We start from the raw sequence: 22,960 nt of genomic DNA, 5'->3' as shown, positions 1-22,960 counted from the left end.
ATGGCAAGATCCCGCCCGAGCGGGTTGTCCGGCGTCTGAGCAAAGTTTACGAGTTTAGGCTTCAGTTAGCGGCCTTAGGCAGGTAGGTATTAACATTCGCTACCATGCAAAAAATGGCGCACTTCGTCAGAAACCGGTCGTAATTTATAACCGCCCGCTTGTACGGCGAGAACCCGCCCAGCGGGTTCTCCGGTATCTGAGTACGAGTGCCCACCAGACGGGTTAATGCCACCTTTGTCATCAAATAATAATATATTCTGACAGACTTAGCAATTTAGTATATGGACTGTACAGGTTATTTGGTTATTTAAGGACAACATTTTCATATCCATACTTAAGATTACTATTTAGAAGACCTAAATATGTAACATTTCAACGAATAACTATTTACACATTTGAAATTGATATGACATATAATTTCTACTTCGTTCAGTTTAGGTACAAGATAAAGTATGACGTTGAATTAGAGTAGTAAACATTCATATGATCACCATTTTCTAAAACTTATATTTGCTTTAATATGTAGGTATAAATAGTATAATATTACCAAGATATTACCATGTAAAACACTGTATAGGTGAACTGTTAGAACACAAAGGTTTCTTTTGTTCTTAGTTGCTTTCTTCCACAAAGCGGGAAAGCCCTGACAGCTACTATGAGCGTAGCGTTGTTGTTGCCAGTGAATCACCTAGTTACTATAAAATATATGTATATGCAACTAAATGGTGACATAAGCCCCTTTCCCTTTGTCAGGGATTACATATGCTAAATTGAACCCTATCATTGTTCAATATTAGATGTGAAATATATTCCCCATGCCTTGAAAAGGCTTACAATTATAAGACCCGTAGCTGGCGAATGCATAGATTGTTAGTGTTTTTATTGATTTCACATATTATCCTTTATCCTTAATCGGTGCTCAATTTGTATTGTCACAGACAGATCAAGTACCTAACATTCGCAGTAGTACTAGTTGATGGCCAAAAACACGTGGAACTGACTGAGCGCAATTTAGTAGGAAAATTACTGTCATAAGCTTACTTACTGCTAATTTGTGGTTCAAAATACTTAAAATATTCAGTCTATCAGTGAAAGGTATAGTTTAATTCAAATTAGGAACAAATAAGACATATAAGCATACAAAAACAAACAAAACAAAAAATAAATTAATCAAGATATTTATTTCATTTAACTCTTATCTCTGGAAATAAATAAAAAACTTTAATGAACAAAAATCAGAATCGCTAAGTTAAAAAATGCTACGAATTTATACAATACAATAGACCAAGTTGACGGCATTGTAAACATTTTAAATAACATTAAATTAATATAATTTTATTTATTACATTCTTTGCTTTAAAACATACGCACGTACGGCATTAGTTAAACAAATATAATTCAAATTATTTCTAATGAATAGTATCAGAAATAAATATCATTAAAATCTTATTATTTTAGTACGTCCCTTGGATAAAGAGGGACGCGGTTACAAGTCAGAGCGAGAAAGGTAGATAGTAATCGTGACGCATGCTCCCTTATGTATAGGATGTGGGGAACAAGCCGCGACTAGTTTGGGCTATCCACACGTCATTCAAAACGCCTTATTGCTTTGAACTAAGGCCTGTCACGTAATAGCATGTACTTGATCATGATAATAATAAACTGAATCAACGACTACAGTTTAAACCATTGAATGAAAAACCGCATGCATTGCGCTTACGAGATGGATGCACACAATGTTAAATCCTCACTACATTCGACCTCGCCCACTTTCAGCCAAAACTACACAAATACCCACCGGGTCGGGGTTCATATATATTATTGTCACAAAAGTAAAGTCCCGCCATCTTTTTTTTGTATTCGCTTAGTTCATACACAAGATTAGGACCTTCCATATCTCATAAGCATATACTTGTAATCATAATTAATCGTACTAGTTAAGTATTGTTCTGGTCGTAACAGTAATGCAACTCCATACAACGCGGAGCCCGTATGGCCCCGAAACGTTCGTCCGATGCTCACAATAAAAATACACAAGAGAAAACAAGTAAATTCATATAACATGCTTATCGGTGCGTACAAAATCAACATATCACATTTCCAATTTTCAACTATTGCTTATAAAAACTATGCGTATATAAATAGATATTAGTAATTCGAGATATATATAACTACACAAAATTATTAGGCGCGGCAGCGCGATTTATAGTAACATAAAACTAGTCTACTTTACACGTCTTATATCATCTAGGAATACATCAGGGTCAACACTGCGGACTCTATGGGACGGCATAACCATTCGTTCCACACTTGCTTCACTACGGAACTAGTCCATCTCGGACGTTCTACAGCTCAATATTACTAGTGTAATATTAAGTAAATATCGCTAGTAATCTACATCGCAAACGGTCTGGAACAGTAGTGGCAAAATGACCACTTTTTATATTACTACATTTATATAGGTAGATTAGGTTCAATAGGTATCTTCGAACGGCCGAAGGAAGGACACTCCACTCAAAATAAGCAGAAGCCGGGCTCCGTCGATATCGCTTTAAATCTTTTATCTTTAAAGGAGTAATTCTTATATACCGACGATCTCGGAAACCGCTCTAACGATTTCGCTGAAATTTGTTATGTGGGGGTTTTCGGGGTGAAAAATTGATCTAGCTTTATCCCTTAGCCTTAGATCCTGGAAAACGCGAATTTTCAAGTTTTCATGCGTTTTTCTTTCGCGTTAGTAAACGCAAAGCGTAGCGCAGTCGTAAGAGGTCGGTCTATTGTTCGCAGGCACATCGCGGGTGTCAGGGTTTCGAATCCCGGACAGAAATAAAGTTTTTTTTTATATTTATAAGACTTTTTTTAATCTAAGGACGTGATATAATAAAATAGGTCGCTCAGATATTTTAATATATAAGGGATAGAATACTGTAGGCATTTTGTTTTCCAGACCGTTTGCTATGTAGACTAATAGCGATATAGGTAAAGTATTACACTAGTCTTTTTGCTTTCTAGACCGACGGAGATCGTTTAACCGTTGGGAACCGTAGTGCAGTAAGTGATTTATGAGGCGTCGTCACCGCCGCGTACATCTAAGCGGAGGAACTCAATGAACTAGTTTTAACGCGTATAAAAAAGTTTGTATAAGTTCATGTCAAGTTTAATAATACATAAGTCACATTTAACAGTCTCGCCCGCTCAAATGCTCGAGGTGACTGCACAGACGACAGTAGTAATGGCATTCAATTGATAACTCTAATCTCATAAATAGGAAGATATGATGAAAATACTCTTACACATTATGACTGTCACCCAAAGATCACTGATAATGGGTCAATCAACTTTTTATTGCCTGTTATTGCCATGGTTACGGTCCCCTGAGTCACGCTGGTTTTATGCAAAATTGTGCTACTTAACCATGCATTACTTAAACATACATTTTTCTGGTGTTAACAAGCACTTTCCTTAATTTACTACCTGCAAACATGGACTACCTGCATGCTTGCATAATTTCAGTAGCATAATTTTGCATAAAACCAGCGTGACTCAGGGGACCGTAACCATGGCAATAACAGGCAATAAAAAGTTGATGCACCCTAATAATCTATTTAACGAATATTTAAACATGACATAAAGTCACTAAATAGATACTTATTCGTAGAATATAACAGTGAACGCAACAGTCAACGTTTCTAAGCTATTAGTAGTATAAAATTGCAGTGTATAAGCGGATCTATCACTATACCCAGCTTGGCTTGACTCCCACTTAGTACATATGAAAGTTTCATTAAAACTGTGCAGTTTTCTCTTTGGGTGAACAAAGATCAGGATCGTTACCTCGCGCCGACCTGTCGTCCCTACGTACGTCTGACAATAAATATATTATAATACTTTATAAAGTCAAAGGAAGAATCAATTGAGGCACATTTGTTTTTTTTTAGTTAATGAAAAATCTTAATTATAATCTACAGACACTGATGCTCATTGATACCACATTCAACATAAATACATTTTGCCTTACAAAAATAAATTTATAATAATGACGAATTTAATATTTTTAAGTTGATTTGAGTAATTATCTAATGTTTCATTAATAAATAATGTAAGCCGACGATGTTTTGTTTGTATAATATCTGGGTTTAAAATACTGCTACCTATAATTTGTTAAATATTTAAACATAGCTAGGCCGTTTTTTTTTTTTCAAAGTTGTTCACCCCAATTTTTTTTTGATTTGGAAATTTTTATGTGGTTGTCACTCAGAGTCACGAGCTCTTTCAATCCTAATAGGAGAAAAAAAGTGTCCTAAGGTTATTTTTCCATTCCGTTACCATATTTTCATACATTTTGTATGACACTAACGGAATGGAAGGATTGGAAGGTTTGAAAAATGTATGGAAATCTTGGGACATTTTTTTTTCCTATCAGGATCGAAAGACCTCGCGATTCTGAGTATGAATCGCGTAAAAAATGCATGTTACAAAAAAGTGGGGTGGACAACTTTGAAAAAAAAAAAGAGCCCAGCTATCATGCATACAAAAAGTCATTCTCTCATTAATAATTTCACTGCTCGGTCGTCGGTCACATCATTATTAATAAAACTCATCAAAACTTATTTTGTGGCAAGAGCCGGTCGAAATATTCGGCCGATCGTTACAACTACGGTTAACAAACAGATATATAAACGGAATATAACTTCACACCACGACACGGACGTACCTTTGCTAGGTTCGGTCCACATTCACTAATGTACAGTCAACCAATTGGAACCCTTGCCCACTCTACAACCATGTCAAAAGAACAAGCAGTAAGAGATTTCTTTCAATCTGATTTATAACGTCACTATGACATAGTTCTACAGTGGCCTAGGGTTCCAATTGGTTGACTGTACTTATGCTGGATTAACATCGCACAAAGGGTTTCAAAGAATCCTCCTTATCAAAGCCGATCAGGTAGTGCATACTAACGTTCATAAAGCGTATCACGTCAATCCGTCCCTTTCACACTATTTTGAAGTGCGATAGAGACGGTGCGTACGATAGGGTTTATTGCACTAGTGTGCTACGCCCGCAGATGTGTTTATTTCTATGTAATAAGTGTTCCCATTTCCATTGTTCTGCATCGCCTGCTCATGACTCAAATCATTCAGGTTAGCGCAGTGTCGCCCTAAAATGCTATTATTTTCATCTTTATAGTAAAGCAATGGCCGCAGTATTTTTATAGTGCCTAAATAGACATTTTAATCAGTAACACTACTCATTCTTTGCATTATTTTATTGCATAGACCCAAAATAGCCAACATAATAGGCAGATATATTGCAGCTGAAAGAAGAGTGAGCTAGTTGAAATGTGAACACTTTAGACCTGAGAACACTTCACTTGTTGACACTTAGATGAAAATAAAACACATCAATAAGGCTAGCACATGATTGACGCGAGATTATATCACTACGAGATAGACTACCCGTCCTTATTGATACAATTAGAAAAAGGCGTGTGATCTATGTCGCGAGACACTTTTGCGTCAGTAATGTAGATACCACTGCGTGAGAAAACTTCAACTTCTTAGAGTGTCGCCCACGGGCGAGAAAGTTGCTCGGCGACTTTTTTGTCGCCCACATCCAGTGGGCTAGTCATCACACTATGCCATAGACAGGATGTGAGCATTGTGAGCGACCAAAGAGCATCGAGTTTCTAGAGTTATTGTCATACAAAAATGTGTAGTCACAGTGCATAGACTGCCATCTCTCGACACGGGCTTAAAATTTTTGAACCTCCCGAACCCTCCTTAGAACTTGTCACGCCTTTTTGCTGTGTACTTAACATATCAAAGGGGAGTGTACAAGTTTCTAATGGGTTGGCAACGCGCATGTGACACCCCCTTGAGTTGCAGGCGTCCATAGGCTACGGTGACTGTTTGTTTGCCACCGACGTAGTATAAAAAAAACCTCGGTTTTGACAATTTGGCCCATATTCTTAATTTGATATGCGTTAAAATGTCAAATATTAATATTATCATCATCTAATAGCCGAGTCCCTCAAAGGTGTATCGCAATCTAGGCCACTGTACCTTTTTCTCTATGGTTCTGAGGTACGATTTTAGGGCTTTTTTCTTAGACTATCTGTCTATGGAGCGACGAAAAAATCGCCAAGTATAACTTTGTCGCCCATGGGCGCACACTCTTAGGTCCACTTGCACCAACCACTTAACTCTGGGTTAGTGGGCTGTCAACTGTCAAATTCCATAGAAAATGGTGGGTTAACCCTCCATTTTCGTTGGTGCAAGTGGCCCTTAGTGCGTTTTCAAATTATGTAGGACCGATATCCTATTAAAGGTGTCATTACATCCTACATTCCCGGATATTGTGGGAGCGATGTTACGCGATGTGAAGCTAGACTAGGTACCACTTGGTGAGCAAAGGATAGTGCCGCTGAATACTGTTCGGATGCCTCGCGCTCACTTGGACAGTTTGCTGATCACTCGGATAAGGGCTCCGTTCTCGTCCTTTAGCCGCTGGTTCTCGGCTTGGAGCGCTTGCTGGTACTGGAATTGTAAGACGGTTTATTATTGTGAGGTAAAAGGTATGGAGTTAAGATAGATGAGAAAAAGATGAAGACATAAATAAATTACAGATGTAGGGCGAAAAGATTTGCCTTCGTATTGTTACGGAAACTTACGAACGTGTCATGCTATTCCAGTCAGTCTCAGTACAAGATGTACAGACATTGACTGAACTAGCATGACAAATCCTCCCGCGGACGCTCCGGCTGTGGAATGAGCTCCCTGCCGAGGTATTTCCGATGAACTAATGGGGTTCTTCAAAAAAGGAGTGTACAAGTTTCTAATCGGTCGGCAACGCGCATGTGACACCCCTTGAGTTGCAGGCGTCCATAGGTTACGGTGACCGCTTTCCATCAGGCGGACCGTGTGCTTGTTTGCCACCGACGTGGTATAAAAACAATAAATAAAAAAAAACAAATACGAACGTTTCCGGAAAAAAACGAAGGAAACCCTTTTCGCACTTGATTCGGAGGAATACATTAGTACAGTCGCCATCAGGCGGTCTAGCACAACTTGCGCTTTCGCCCGCGAGTCCATACTTAAAGTCGCGTTTGATGTATGTACTCGCGCGCGAGAAAGCAAGTTGTGCTAAGCCGCTTGATATATCGGAGCGGTCAAGGTGCTCAAAATTATCTGAACACGCCTCTATAATCAAAGCGATAACGCGTGTCCAGATATTTATGCGCGACCCGGCCAGTCAGATATATATGAGGGCGACTGTACATTGTGCAATGTGGGGCGGAAGGTAAATATTGCTAACAAGAGTAAGTTAAATGGCTCAAGTTTGAAATATTCTTACGCCCGAGTTACACACAAAGTTCTTCATCACACTTGCAATATAAAGAAAATATGTAAATATGTAATATGTAAAACTAAAAAAGGTAAATACGATAATAGTACATTGTGCAACAAGGGGAGGAAGTTGAATATTACTAACGAGAGTAAGTTAAATCGCGACGGCTTGCCGGAGCGATTTAAAGACTCGAGTTAGTAATATTCATACTCCCCGAGTTACACACAATGTTTTTCATCACATTTGAGAGAAAAATACAGAGGAAATAGTCATAAGGCAAAACCTTCAACCGGCGGCGTTGCGACCAGTAGTGTATCTTGATCTACATCAAATTATTCATATTAAATCCATTGTTTTGACAACAAACACTTTTTGAACGAAAACAAACACGAAAATACTGCATATAAATTAAATGAAACGTCCAAAAAAGCATATAAATCATATAATTGAACTAAAATTGTACTTATTTCTCATTTATTTAAATACTTCGATCTGTTGTACTCTCCGTTGCTAGGCAACGGTGGGTGCCTCGCGTACGCACGCGGTCAAGCGCGAGTAGAGAGCATATTGTCAGATTGTAAATTATAACAATATATCTGAGTTAAATTTTACGAAATAAATGCAAAACACACTGAAATAATTGTAAAACATAAATAAAATGCATTAATCATACCGTATAATATATTTTATAGCTTAATAGTAAAATTTTGGTTGTGCAATAAAAATCCTTGGCAGATTGAAACATCCTTTGCCTGAAGTATTGTACGGATTGTATTAATTTTTAAAACTAAATCCATTATTCCCTTGGGAATAAAATAGTACATTATGCTTCAGTACACGTAGACGCAATGATACCTTTAAACAGCAAATGTGATGAAAAATATGATAGAACCCTAGGGAGAATTTTCTTTAAATCCGGGTGCAATTGCACATTTACCCTCTTATTTATAAACGTTCACTACAGTTATCAAGCCGATAAAGTTCGTTTGTCCCATTCCGACGTATTGGTGTGATAGAAAGGGACAAACGAACTTTATCGGCTCGATAACTTTAGTGAACGTTTATGAATAAGGGGGTTACTGTGGAAGTGTGATGAAAAAACATTTCTTTAAATCAAATACTTTTTTATAGGGTCAAAAAAGTTAGCTGAATTGTCTTTATTATTTTCTCATCTTTACTGATAATATATAATCAATTGACAAAAAGATGTAACGCAGTGCTTCGTGTCAAATTGAGGACATATGGTTTTGTTAACACAGAACGCATTTTGTTATTGGAATAAATCGATTTACACAAAAAAAAAACTTTAGTTCCACTCTTGTTTTGGGATACAAAAAATTGGGAATGTAAATACTTTTATTGGTCGAAGGCTATAATTAGCCTTCGTCAAAAATGAAAGGTTTTTATTTGGGATTCGAACTCAATCTATTTAAAAGACACCCTGTGTAGGACTTAAGACAAAATTACAGTTAAATAGTACATTACGATACAAGTGCGTAAAAAAGGAAGTGTCGTGTCGATTTAAAACACTCCCTTCGGTCGTGTTTTAATTTATCGCCACTCGTTTCGAATTTCCTTTTCGCACGTGTATCGTACGACGTTTTTCAGTACAGATGGCCCTCCGAAGTTTTGACCTCGCATATAATGAACCACTTCTCGCACTAGTGCGTATAAAAAACACCATCTGTACTGAATCGCCACTCGTTTCCAACTTCCTTTTTTACGCACTTGTATCGTAATGTACTATTTCAGTGTTATTTACAAATCAAAGCTTAAAATCTGATATAAACATAAACCCCCTTATTCATAAACGTTCACTAAAGTTATCAAGCTGATAAAGTTCGTTTGTCCCTTTCCGACGTATTGGTGGGATGGAAAGGGACAAACGAACTATATCGACTTGATAACTTTAATGAACATTTATGAATAAGGGGGTAAGTAACGAACTGAATGTTTACAAGTTTAGTTATGAGCATATTATAATATTGGTGCTTTTTGAACACATGTATGAGAATACCAAATGTTTAGAACAATTTTAAGCAGGTTGATTATGTCAACCAAGCCACCCGAAATTCTACCATATTTTTTCTGCTACACTTTCAGCCAGAATCAGAATTCAGAGTCATATTTCTATCAAGACTCGTGGTGATTGTAGTCAAAAAAACCTTTTTAAGCCGTGTTTTAACACAAATAGTCGATTTCGTTTCTTCTACAGCCAAAACAAAACAGTATAACGATATGTACAGGTGCGCCCGTGATGTTAAGTGTCTCCTTATTAGTAGCAATCCAATGTGAATGACGCCGGGCACGATATGTTCGCACGATGGTCCTACAGTCATAGATCCAAACTAAGTTAACAGCGATTTTAACAGCATGGCCGGTGCAAATGTTAATTTAAAGGTCAAAGTTGGATGAAATTTTGACGATTACTTAACCCTTGCATTGGCGGCGCTATCGAAATCGGTGTACAGTTAGTTTGGTCCGACTCTAGCTACGGATGGGCTGCGAACACGGACATTACAAGGCATGCAGCACACTGGCGATCACTGCACGCACTGTGTTTCATACAGACATTACGACATTAGTGTGTATTTTATCATAAATAGAAAATTCAGCTTTTTACTGATTACATATTTTATTTTATTATTTTATAATAACTACCAGTTTAAAAAAATCCTATTTATTGGGTTGGTAAGAAAGTAATGAGCGATCGATTGAATTCCACATACAATTTTTGAGAGAGTTCTAGAATATTCTATGGTCGAAAGTATATAAAGGGCGAGTCGCACAGTTTCTCGTCAGTCATTCACTAGCTGTCACCGAGCTAATATAAGGAAGAAAATGGACGAATTAAAAGTGCATGTAAGGCATTGCTTACTATATGAATTTCAGTCTGGCCATGCAGCCGCCGAAGCAGTGCGTAATATATGTCAGCGTGTTGCTCCTGAAGTTGAGTCTGAGGACACGGCGAAACGATGGTTCCAGCGGTTTCGTAGTGGCGACTTTTCATTATCAGATCAACCTAAGTCTGGTCGACCGGTGAAGATTGATGTAGCCAAATTAAAAACCTTAATTTAAGGAGATCCGAGGCTAACGAGTCGTACTCTTGCTACCGAGTTAGGCTGCTCTCATGTCACCATAGAAACACATTTACACCATAGAAACGCACGAACTTGATAGAGATCAACTAAACCGCCGTGCCGATATCTGCATACAACTTCTGTCTTTTCGCCGCACATTCAACTGGTTGGACCATCTTATCACTGGAGATGAAAAATGGGTCTTATATATAAATCACACACGCAAACGTCAGTGGCTAGCTCCAAACGAAAAAGGAATAGAGGCACCAAAAACAGAGCCTCACCCGAAAAAAGTTATGCTGTCCGTTTGGTGGGATATTCATGGTATTATTCACTGGGAACTCCTACCAAGTGGAATGACTGTTACCGCATCAGTACACTGTAATCAGCTTGAAAATTTAAACCAAAAAATCTGTCAGAATCGTCCACAGCATGCTAAAGTTTTTTTCTTACACGACAATGCTCGCCCACACATTGCAAAAGTGACACGGCTAAAGCTATTGGAGCTAGGTTGGAAAGTGATTCCTCATCCACCGTACTCTCCAGACTTGGCACCTACGGATTACGCATTGTTCAGATCGCTAAGCAATGCCTTGAATGAAAAAAAGTTCGATGATCAAGCCCATCTACGACAGTACATAGCTGAGTTTTTTGAATCGAAACCTTTGAACTTCTTCGCCGATGCTGTTCATTCTTTACCAGAACGATGGAGACAAGTAGTAGATAACGAAGGCCGTTATATTTTTGATAAATGATTAAAATAATAAATTAAATAAATATTACAATATTGGTTATGATTCGCTCATTACTTTCTTACCAACCCAATAGATAAGTTCTCACGAATGTTACATGTCCGACTCGATATCTTGTTCGATCCTTCAATATTGTGTTAACTGACTAAAGTCGCTCGTTTTAATATGTTCAAGACAAAATTCAGAACAAAAATAAGTAACACTAAATGAGAATTCTTTGAAATTGCTTGCATACGAGTATTTTGATTGAATTTGGAATTAACAACGTATTTGTATAATAACGTTATCTGATAAAACACAGTGCACGCCGAAAAGTCTACGTCATACGATACTAAAAAAATATTCCGATTGTTGCTTCGAGCCTGCTAGAGCAACAATGATATTTACAAAAGTTGTATACATATATTGAGAACTATTTACCATAGCTTCGATTTTATTTTTTTATTTGGCAAAGCATTAGAAAAGTTACTCTTTAAGCAATTGTGTTGTGTAATACTGACAGACAAATAACGGTGCATTTTAAACGCAACGCAACAGTAAAAATTTTGAGCTGTATTTCCATACTTGCTGCTAGAGATGAAATAAACAGTTTTAATACGACATCATAAAAAAAAATTCGGAAAGAAAAGACCTCGACTGCAGTGTTCATTTTAACTATGCTAATAAAAAACCCTCTCACAATGTCTATCAAATCTTTTTATATTTTCATTTATGTTTAATTCTTATATACATATAGCCAGTAAGATTATCGTACGTAAGCGTAGACAAGTCGGGCGCGAGTTAGGAACGAAACGTATCAAAAGCATGCTTGCCAACACACAGTTATTATGCATTAAGGGCGCGCGACACTGAGCGTCGCGCCCGACGGCCGATCGACAACTTTTGTATCGTCCAAGTATTATAAAAGGTTACCAATGTAACTATTATGACTAAATAGCCAGTATACTCTTTTTAAGTAGGTGTTATTTATAGTCCAAGCAACTAAAGCGTTTTGTCATTTCTAAATTTGCTTCAGTAAAACTGATGATTCTCTTACTTTCGCGTATTATCTACAACTCGAGTTTCAATTACCGATTCTAATTTATGTTAGCTTCAGGTTCAAATTTCCATAAAGTTTTATAAGTATAGTTAAGTATTTCGCTGTGGCAAACTTCATAAGATTACTAATAAATGGGAATAATTTTAGCCTTTAATCAAATAAAACTTACAATTTACTATTATCAATCAACATAATTTCAAATAGCACGCCACATACTACAGATCATTTATGGTGGATTCGCATCTATCGTGGCGCATTATATAAATCGCTCGTCAATATAAATATGCGAACGCATTTCAACTTTCCGATGCTAAAGGGAAAACCATTACGGGCTCTCGCTTAAGTCCTTACTGCATTAGCAAAGCTGGCGGCTGTGGCCGTCGGTCGCAACACTTTCCGATGACGGTCACAGCCGACCGTGGTCGTCGGGGTAAATGAACGATACAAGTTGTCATACGGTCCGCCGGCCGCAGTCACGCTTCAACACAATTTACCTATTTCGTGGCCGAGTTGGTAAGCTTGCTGACGACCCGCGTCAACGCACGGTTCTCGGCACGCAGCCTTTCGTTCTCGGCTTTTAGCTTTTGCAATTGCTACAAAACGAACATCGGTTTATTGCTGTACTCTTTACTTTCGTACGTATATAGATTGTGTTGTGTGTGGGTGCGTTTTTTTACAGTAAAGACAGTCCTTGCTTATCAGTTGAATATTGGGGATCAAGTTGTCAATCCGACGATGTGTAATTTAGTATCAAAGCTGAATAGATTTAGAGGCACTGGTCCTAACAAGAGCGAGTCAGCTATGAGCTATCGGCTATAAAAACGAACAAAATATAGTCGCCCCCGTGTAAATAAAAGAGACGCGATGATAGCGCGGTCGAGTTATAGTTCGTAGCCGAGCTATGAGCTACAAATCGCTCGCTCTCTCTTTTATTTACACGTGAGCGACAATCCTTCGTTTTAATAGCCGACAGTTCATTTTTTACTCGTTTTTGGTGGGAGCAGTGCCTAGAGGTACAATCGCACTTCTTCAAGCGATTGAAACATTACATTAAGGGCCACTTGCACCAACGAAAATGGAGGGTTAACCCACCATTTCATATGGAAATTGACAGATGACAGCCCACTAACCCCGAGTTAAATGTTTGGTGCACGTGGGCCTAAGAGTTCTTAGATCACCAAAAACAACATTGAGATTCTTAAAACCGGTTATTTCAACTACGGTTGACTTTTCTTCTTAAAAGATTGTCAAGCGGTCGAGAAAAGATTTCTCGACCGTTGGACTAGTCTCTAGGCTACCCTTGTCATTTCATTTACTTCCACTGTACTTGTTACTCTTATCTCACTAAATGAAAATTCCAAATACCTAGTCGGACCATCCATACTAATATTATAAATGGAAAAGTGTGTGTGTCTGTTTGTTTGTCCGTCTTTCACAGCAAAACGGAGCTACGAATTGAAGTAATTTTTAAGTGGATGTAGTTGAAGGGATGGAAAGTGACATGGGCTACATTTTGTCTCTTTCTAACGCGAGCGAAGCCGCGGGCAAAAGCTAGTATCTAAATAAAATAAAACTAGATATCGGACAGCCTCTGGAAATCTGTTAATCTTCGGTTCTAAAGCTACCGAAAAGAAGTCTTACTTAGTATAAGTGTAGACTGAGCACGGAATCGCCTACATACATATATGACACCCTCGAAGAGTGCCAGCGTTACATACGCTGGCACTGGCGGTAATGACCAATGGACCAAAGATGAGTGTACATATATTCGTCGAAACAATGACTGCTGCTCGCCAGCTGCGTTCAGACTTTTGACACTGGATTGTTCAGGGTATTTTAGACTATAGCCACATTTTTGTGATTCTTGTAAAATATGTAATTTTAAGAAGCAAGGGCTGTCTTCACCGACTAATATTATTGTTTGTGTACGTAGTTTACCTTTAATTCTTCCTCCATTTCGGATAGTTTCCTCTCCATGGCTCGCTTCTCACGTTTCTCGATATCTGAGAGCGAATTTTGATTCTGGAAAGGAGAAAATAAATTATGAATGATTGTTATATTTTATTTAAATATAGTAAATGTTTGGTTGGTTGTATGATTTATATATAAGCTTTGCAATGCAGAGTAACATTGGGATTGTGGTGTATTTGCCAATACATATATATCACAAAAACGGCAGGAAAATTGAGTGGTTTTATGGCATCAGGCAGAATTCGCAGGCATGTAAATGAATTGGGAAATCTTTTTATTAGTCCCGATGTCAAGACAGAGCTTCTATGCATTTCAGTAATATCTTATCGCCTTATCGCAGTACCTATCTCTTAGTAGGCGATTCATCAATGTTAGGAAAGTTTCTAAACGAGTATTTATAATCAATTGGCATTTTTAATTTCGCTTGGCTTATACATATTAATAAACCGTAAGTAATGCAAATTAAATATCTTAATATGTTACTCAAGTCTTAGTACTTAAAATATCCGAAAGATATTTAAATGAGATGGCGTTATTTATAAATGCTCTAGAAGTTTAAACAAGCGAATACTGTTTTATCGTGTATCATTTTGACTGATATGAATAAGGAATTTTATGAATAAGGAGACAAAACTTGGATGCATAGCATAAGTTTAGTGTCAAATGCTTCTAAGCACGGGACATAATGACTCTAGTGAATACTATCTTGTAACTGAAGGGCACATTTATTCTACTTCATAATCATAAAATAAGTCACAGTCAATAACGGCCTGGTCACGACATTCTTCTAAGCGCGACAGCGGTGAGCGGCGGCCATGCATTAGAGCGAGACACAGCGATGGGACTTTTCATTCGCACGTATGGCTGCCGCTCACCGCTGTTGCGCTTAGACCAATGTCGTGGTGGGGCCGTAAGAACAACACACTTGTTTGAAGGTCAATGAGGCGAAGACCGTCTATCAGGTAACACTGTACAAGCTCATTTACTGATGTGCCGACGGAAAGTTTCCAAAATTCTGAAATTTTCAAATAGGAAACTTTCCATACTTTTCATGGACAATTAATTGTATGGATGGAATCTTTCCATTTCATAAATTTAAATTCTCTTTATTTTTCGTGACGGTTTCCTGCATTTTTCAAGAAATTTAAGATTTTTTTGGAAAGTTTCCGCAACTTGCACATCACTAAGCTCGTTCGTGGTTTTTAACTCTTGCGTCTGTATACTCCACATACAGGAGGACAGTTACATTGGACTAAAGTTATGCCTCTAATTCTAACAGTGTCAGAGCGAACTCAGAATTACTCGCCTATGACGGTCTTCTCCACTTTTACCTTAATCCAAGAATAATCCAAACAAAAAATAGAATAAACACTGGCGATCAAATATATGGTTACAAGTCGACTAACAAAAAGGCCGACTGTAGTCACTACTGTTATTTCAGCGGGGAGCTGGAGTGGCCATACTGTACGATAATCCAATTTCAGTCCCGTTATTGTACCTTGTCATAGTGACAACTATATGAGGTTCCAAAGGATATTCATAAAAATTGTTTGACAAGGACCGAAATGATACTGAAATAAATTATTTGACTTTGAAATGTAACTAATTAAGATGTAACCTTTTAATTCTCAATTTCAAGCCACGTGTAATATCTATTAAAACATTTGCATGGGCAGCGTACTAATGAGTCAATTTGGCATTGCACTGAGATCACCTACGGTGTTAAGGTCGCAAAGCGGGGTAATTTATAACTAAATCATATACTAATTCTATAAATGTAAATCGTGTCACTTTCTGGAGTACATTATAGTACTGATGTATGTTTTCCCGTGTTTTATTTTGGGAAGTCATGCTGAGCCCACTATAGGAGACATTACCGAAGCTCTTTGAAGTGCGGCTTTTAAAAGGGTGTGGGTGATTTTCGGTGATGGAAAACATGAGGAATCGTGAAAAAAAATATCGTGACGCATTGCAACTAAATTCTAAGTCAACATCATCAACAGCATCACTCAAGCTGTAGAATTGAACTCAAACTCAATTGTAAAATAGGGTCGAGAGAGGCTAGAATAACAAAGCTCACTCGTTAAGATCCTGGCGGCCGATGATGAATAGTTCTGAGTTACCATTGCAAATGACTTGGCGCTATACTCGACGACGCTATGTGGTTTCTGAGATGATAGCTTGTGTTACCTGGAAGCGACTGTAGATGCTGATCGCGAGCGGCGAAACTTGGGGGAAGGTGATGAGCGCTACAGATTTCGAAAGCGCGATGTTGTAACCCTGTAGTTAGTGTTGGTTTTACTTTGGACTAGTTTAGTCGGTTTAGTGCCCACTACACTAAACCGACTAAACTAGTCCAAAGAAAGACCAACACTAACGTTTGTGTTACGACTTACAACTTTGCTGACGCACAGCTGTTGTTCGGAGGTGGAGAGCAACATGCTCGTTGAAGGACTCCATCGCCTGGTCTCTGTGGGCTAGTGATGAGTTGATAGTGTTCCCACTTAGATGTAGCTCGGAGGCGCCAGCAACATGCTCGCTGCAGAACACCGTATGTATCGTCTGGTCTCTGTGGGCTAGTGATGAGTTGTGTTACCACTTGGCTGGTGCGCGCGATGGTGGCGCGCGCGTCGCGCAGCTGTTGCTCGGAGGTGGCGAGCAACGCGCGCAGACGGCGGACCTCGCTGGAGGACGCGATGTATAGCGCCTTGTAGTCGATGTCCTCGCCGTCTTCTGTACGCTCGCTTCCCGACTGAAAAATTAAAATAATACCGTCAGAAATTTGTTGCACATAGCCTAGCGAGCGTTTAGTCACACTTCGGAAAATAGCGATCAAATATATGAAAGAGGCGCGTTCCTACGCACGCAATCTAAGTTCGTGTGAACGCGTACCATGTCTGTATGAGTGAGATATGATAGGTAAACTGGTCGCATCTTTGACAGGCTAACCGAGAGCGGGTGGGAGGCACTTTCAGCGGGGAGCGGGAGTGGCCATACTGTACGATAGTATTCTTTATTATACTGTGGTTTAGGGTTGACAAACGCACCAGTAACACGTCATTCTTGACTTGGCTAGACTGCACTACATTTTATTCTAACAGAGACTACTAGCTAAATGCAGTGTGTGTGCAGATTTAAGTATGAAATCTAACCTTTAATACCATCATCACCACAATATAGAGTTTCCGCGAAGGACACGATCTAGACTAATTGCGATTGAAATCCAATCACCTATGCATTCTGAAAGCAAGCCTCGAAGACTTTCTTTTCTGAATAAAACTTGCTCAATGTATACAAGAGGATATAACTAGCTTAGTCAAACAACTGCTGAGTCAACGCGATCTTTATCTAAAGTGACTCAGGGACCACAACCCTAACCGCAAGCGTGCGTCTGATGAGAACATAACGAGCGCTATAAAAATCAGGAACACATGTTGCACACCTTTATGTGAATCATACAATATTCAACTGATGGTTTCAAAATTTGTCAGGTTGACTGAGGGCCAGTTGCATCAACCACAATTAGCAGACACATCATCACACAGTCTATGCAAAAAAAAAATTACAAGCGCTAAATACGGTAACGGACGGTTTGGAGCAACCGACCCTAAGAGTCAAAAGTGCTAGGTAGGATAGGAGACCGACCCGGCCGTCAGGAGATTATTGCAAGAATTATACTGCTGTTAAGGTAAGTTCTAAATGACAGCGACTTTTCGCCCGCCCTAAACTACTAACACTTATTTCTATATTACATTTCTGTATGTTTAGTTTAAAAAAATCACTTAAGCGCCGAGAAGAATAACACGGAATAAATAATATTTGTTGCATTGAGCATTCGGCATGAAAGTATTGCTTCTGTCTCAGTGCAAAATATCTATATCACCACTCACCACTCACCATAGCAATCAGGATATGTTAAGATGTATACCGCTTTCTACATATAACATAAACAGAAATAAAGTTTAAATGTCCGCAGAGTTAGGTGATGGACCATGTTAGAATACCATTATCTCTACATTTGGTATACACTAACGTGACCGTATGATTGTGGGCTAAAATTTTGGCAAGCCTAAAATAACTAACGGTACAGCGGATACGACATATAACTACAAATTATACGGATGAAAAGAAGATTAGTTTTTTAATTTATAAATTTGTAACATAAATTTCGTAAAAAACATGCATGATGGTTCGGTTACAGAAAATTAAATCCATACTACGGTACTAATATAATATTATAAATGGGAAAGTGTGTTTGTCCGTCTTTCACGACAAAACGGAGCAACTAATTGACGCGATTTTTTAAGAGGAGATATTTGAAGGGATGGAGACTAAAATGGGCTACGTTTTCGTCTATTTCTAACCCCCCACTTCCCTAAAATTACCCGCAATTTTCGAATTTACCGCGAGCGAAACCGCGGGCTCAAGCTAGTATACAAGATAGAACGAACGACTCTTATAGAATAGCTCAAACATCTAGAAGTAAATATAACGGGTGGGACCTTGTCAGAACCCCATTTAAATGTGAGCGAAAGTTTATATCATGACGCAATGATGTTGAAATGGTTTAACTGTTCCGATACATCTCTGGAATTAGAGCCGTGGACCGCAAATGACTCGTTTATAGGTAAAAGAACGATGAAAGGTGTGAAGATGGAGTCGGCCAGAGTAATGGTTTAGACTGCGCGGTTTTAAGCAAGACGGGGAATTTTTTGTACGCAAAAGTATCTACTACCTGCCGTATTCGAGTGATGCTTCTAAAATGCGAGTAAGATTTACCTGCGATATGAAAGCTATCGGTCAATGTCAAAATATCGTATTTAGAGCTAATATCTGGCGTCTGTCTTAAAGTTCGAATCGGTAAGCGTGTCTGAAGAAGTGAAGTTTTTGGAAAGTGTTATTCGAGTATATTTTAACCATAAAACACTCGCCAGTTGCGAACAGTTGTGAATAATCAATGTAAAATATTTTACAGTGTTTATTCAATAAACATATAAAATATTATTGTAAGTGAGCTTGAGGGAGAAGTGGTGACATTTGAATGTCATTAATAAAGAAAAGTCAGGTAGCATTCTAGAACAATAAAGTACCACCTAAGATACATCGCGAGTTGTTTAAACCCGGTCGATGGCACAGGAAAAAGTGGTCATATATATTTTTGGTTACGCTCAAATAATTTATCACAGTCACAGAAAGCTTAAAGGCAAATAATTAAAACGTGGGTGATCTAAATGTTTGGCAGGCCACCAATTATCAAGAAAAGATTATACAGTAGTTTATTACCGGAATAAAGTTGCAGAATATGGGTTATCAGGAGAGCATTTCTTTTTTTTTTTGCCAATATTTTTTTTTATTGTTTCCCAGACAAAAAGTGTCCCAGAATTTCCATACATTTTTGTTACTTTCCTCTTTTGTTACCCCATACAAAATGTACGGGAAATGGTAACAAAATAAGAAAAAAATCGTATGGGACAATTTTTTTAACTACTAGTATTGAAAAGGCTAGTAATTCTGAGTAGAAATAGCATATTTTTTTTTTCAAAAATATCACACTTCATAAAAGTGGCAAAAAAAAGAAATGCTCAGGAGGGGAAACTAGTGCTTACGCCAATAGGCAACTTGCCTGTACTTAAAATGAAATATTTTATTCCATGCACGAAAAAAGCATCAGATAATTATGTTATTTTTAAACCCAATTTCTATTTTATAAGTCGAAGATAAAGATATAAAGTAAATCATTTGACCGTGACGTCACTCGCCAAGTCGGCACAATTTCATATTAATTCCATATTAGCAAATCGTTCAAATTCGTTTTGACAGTTCTTAAAAAGAAGCTGTATTGACTAGAAGGCAAGTAGCCCATTATTAGGAGAAGCATAAAGGTACGCTATGCTATGATCCTTATGATAAGCAACGTCTGATTATGAATGTGGAATATAGTAAACACAAACCGAATAACATTTTTAAATATAGTTCTAAGCCATTCCGACATATATATTTTACACCCACACTCTAAAGTGTTTATAGTCATCAAATTAGGATGCCGCGTGTACTTGCCGATTGAGAAACATGTAAACAAAACTGCAAAGGATACGAGATAGAATATTTTTCCATAAGTGGATTTATCCCTAGATGTATTATAAAATAAAAGTAAATAACCACGAAAAGACAAACCAAATGCGTTGAACTGCACAATTTACCAAAAGAAGGTATTTGTCATAATAAATACACACAACAGAGATGGCATATCATATCGTACGTACCTAATTAAGCATACACAGTAACATAACAAAAAAAATGTTCAAAGTTGTCATATCGTCGATATGAAAATACAACGACGAACGAATATAATACAGTCACCGGCATAAATATGCGATAATTTCTAGACCTTGTCACATTAACGTGTCGTTTAAAATGTCATACGAAATTGTCAATCGATTAAAAGCGACTTCTATAAGTAATCAGTATTTCCGTACTTAAAACGTAAATTTGAAAGTTTATGCACATATCAGACTGTAGTAACATTCTATTTACATTCATTTTCGTTACCAGGTAAATTAAACTGTATGATACATTTACAATAATCTAATGTTGACCATCTGTGTTTAACACAAACAGGAGCACGCACAGTTATTTTAGGAAAACTTGTTCAATAACAATAACATTGCTTTCACTTCTGTCTTACTATTAGGAATCAGTTCTAATTCTGAAGATTATTTGTCTATTATAGACGTGTTCATTCATTGACCAAAGTTAGTTCCTAAGAAGATGGCAAGATGTAGGGTGTAAAAAGTAACGTACACAATATCCGTCAGAGGCGAGCGAGTTGAGGCTGAGCGTGCGCGCGCTGAGCTGCCCCCCCGGCTCGATCGCCGTGAGCGACCGCGAGCGCTCCTTGTTAAGGTTGCTCCTGCTAGCCGAGCGAGACTTCCTCTCCGGCCGCACCGGCGGCACTCCCACAGTCTCCTCGTGGGGCTCCGGCACTTTAGCCGGCGGCACCGCTTTAGGTTTAAAGTTTATTTTACTGTCTTTCAGCTTCTTGTCTAACTTTTTTAAAACTGGCGTCATAATGTTGAGGGAGCCGAGCAGGGCTCCGCTGAGATAAACGCCGCCATAGCCCGAGCTGGTGCCCCCGTATACGGCGGGGTTGGAGCGCTGGAAGCCGGGGCTGTACGGGTTGTAGTTCCTGTAGGTGTTGGATCCGTAGTTGGAATAGTTGGAGTATGGGTTGTACTGTGAGGGGCTGGAGAACATGGAGCCGAGGACGCTGGGGGAGGAGCCATAGTGGGTAGTTAGGGACCTGGGTCGGGAGGAGTACCGGTCTTGCTTGCGAGACATGGCGGCGAGACACGCGCGCTCGCGGCGGGCGCTGGGCTGGGACTGCCGCCGCCGCCCACGAGGCGGCCGCGACGGCGGTGACGCGCACGTGAGACCATCACCTGTATTAACGTTGTGTACGGACGCTGTGTACAACCCTACGCGAGCTTTACCTAATGCTCGATGTTTTCAATGTCAGTTATGATGCGTTTGTTATCTAATGAAACAAAAGTTTTCACAGTACGTAAACTACAACCGCCCAGTTTCAGAATCTTACTAAGTGATTTCTAATTAATTGACAATGTTTGTACTGGTTGTCGTTTTTTTTAACTCGTCATCCCATGATAAAGCTTCTTTCTGCACGGGTAGCATGGTCGCGCGATAGACGATAAAATATCAGGCCGTCCCTATCGCACTATTAGTAAGTGCGATAGGGGCGGCCAGATGTTTTATCATTTATCGCGCGACCATAATTGCCTGCCTGGTTTCTGGGCAGTAAAATCTTTGGTAGATTTTCTGAAATAACACGTCTTTCAGGTTTCAGTTTGTTTTGATGCTTTTATGTAAAAATATATTTTGATTAATGTTTAAATATCCGTTTAAGTAACGATCTATTGCACCAGCTTGCAACGGCTTGTATAAAAATTGCAAGTTCGATAAGAAAAAGCTGGTAAACCCCGGAACACACCCTTCGCCATGCGCGCGCCCCTCGCGCCGTCAGGTACGAGTTATTAATACCACACAAACGCACGTCATATCGTGTCACGAGCACTGTAAATACGGACACTGGTGGGATTTACGACAGTTCCGACCAGTTTGCACCAAAGTCCATCAAAACATTTCAAATTTCACTCTGAACATTCTGGCGGGTTAGCATGGACTCCTCGTCAGCAACTATCACCCTACGTGTGTAAAAATGCGATAAAATGTTACCATCCTGACACCGCTGGTCTGCGCAACATAAGGATTGAGACCTTGCTCTACAAACCCCAGTTCGAATTAAGATATGTCAGAATTTTACTCTAGATACGATTTTCATTGTGGACGTCAATTTTGAAGTTGATAAACTCGGTCGTCCTGCTGCAGAATAAAGGAATTCATAAGAATGCATGCAATCAAACCCCGTTTCAAGGACATTAATTGTACCAATCATATAATATCATATTACCAAAAAGTGGCCTTCACTAAATCATTACGAACAATATTCCTGGTGCCGTAGCCGAATGGCATTTCTGCGTCGCGAAACGAAAACGAAACGCCGCGAAAGGTAGTCTAGCTCTGTCGCGCCAATACGCAAGAGCGATAGAGATAGATATCTACGAGGGTTTCGTTTCGTGAGCGTTTGTGCCATTCGGCTACGGGGCCTGATCCACCCTTGCGCACAGCCACTCAAGACCACTGTCTCATGAGTACTCGAGTATTACTCTACAGCTGACCTATCCAAAATGACA

The 22,960-nt window shown here is 38.8% G+C and overlaps 1 protein-coding gene across 8 annotated transcripts in view; it reads right to left on the bottom strand.

The window, feature by feature from the left end:
- Window positions 1-5,893: 5,893 nt before the first annotated feature.
- LOC125241181 (protein phosphatase 1 regulatory subunit 12A) overlaps window positions 5,894-22,960 on the bottom strand; it is a 114,788-nt gene continuing 97,721 nt past the window's right edge. For 7 of the 8 annotated variants that reach the window (XM_048149532.1, XM_048149537.1, XM_048149533.1 and 4 more), the window contains 4 exons: window positions 16,789-16,944; window positions 14,160-14,243; window positions 12,716-12,814; window positions 5,894-6,539 (listed from right to left, as the gene is read on the bottom strand). In XM_048149532.1, the coding sequence (XP_048005489.1) occupies window positions 12,716-12,814; window positions 14,160-14,243; window positions 16,789-16,944 (339 nt within the window). In that variant the 3' untranslated portion in view covers window positions 5,894-6,539. The remainder of the gene's footprint in view (window positions 6,540-12,715; window positions 12,815-14,159; window positions 14,244-16,788; window positions 16,945-22,960) is intronic. The other variant, XM_048149534.1, reaches the window with a different exon arrangement.

The sequence above is a fragment of the Leguminivora glycinivorella genome, chromosome Z (assembly GCF_023078275.1).
Source record: "Leguminivora glycinivorella isolate SPB_JAAS2020 chromosome Z, LegGlyc_1.1, whole genome shotgun sequence".
NCBI classification, from domain to species: domain Eukaryota; kingdom Metazoa; phylum Arthropoda; class Insecta; order Lepidoptera; family Tortricidae; genus Leguminivora; species Leguminivora glycinivorella.
The sequence above is the reverse complement of the archived record's forward strand: the minus strand, read 5'-3'. Positions and strand labels throughout refer to the sequence as shown.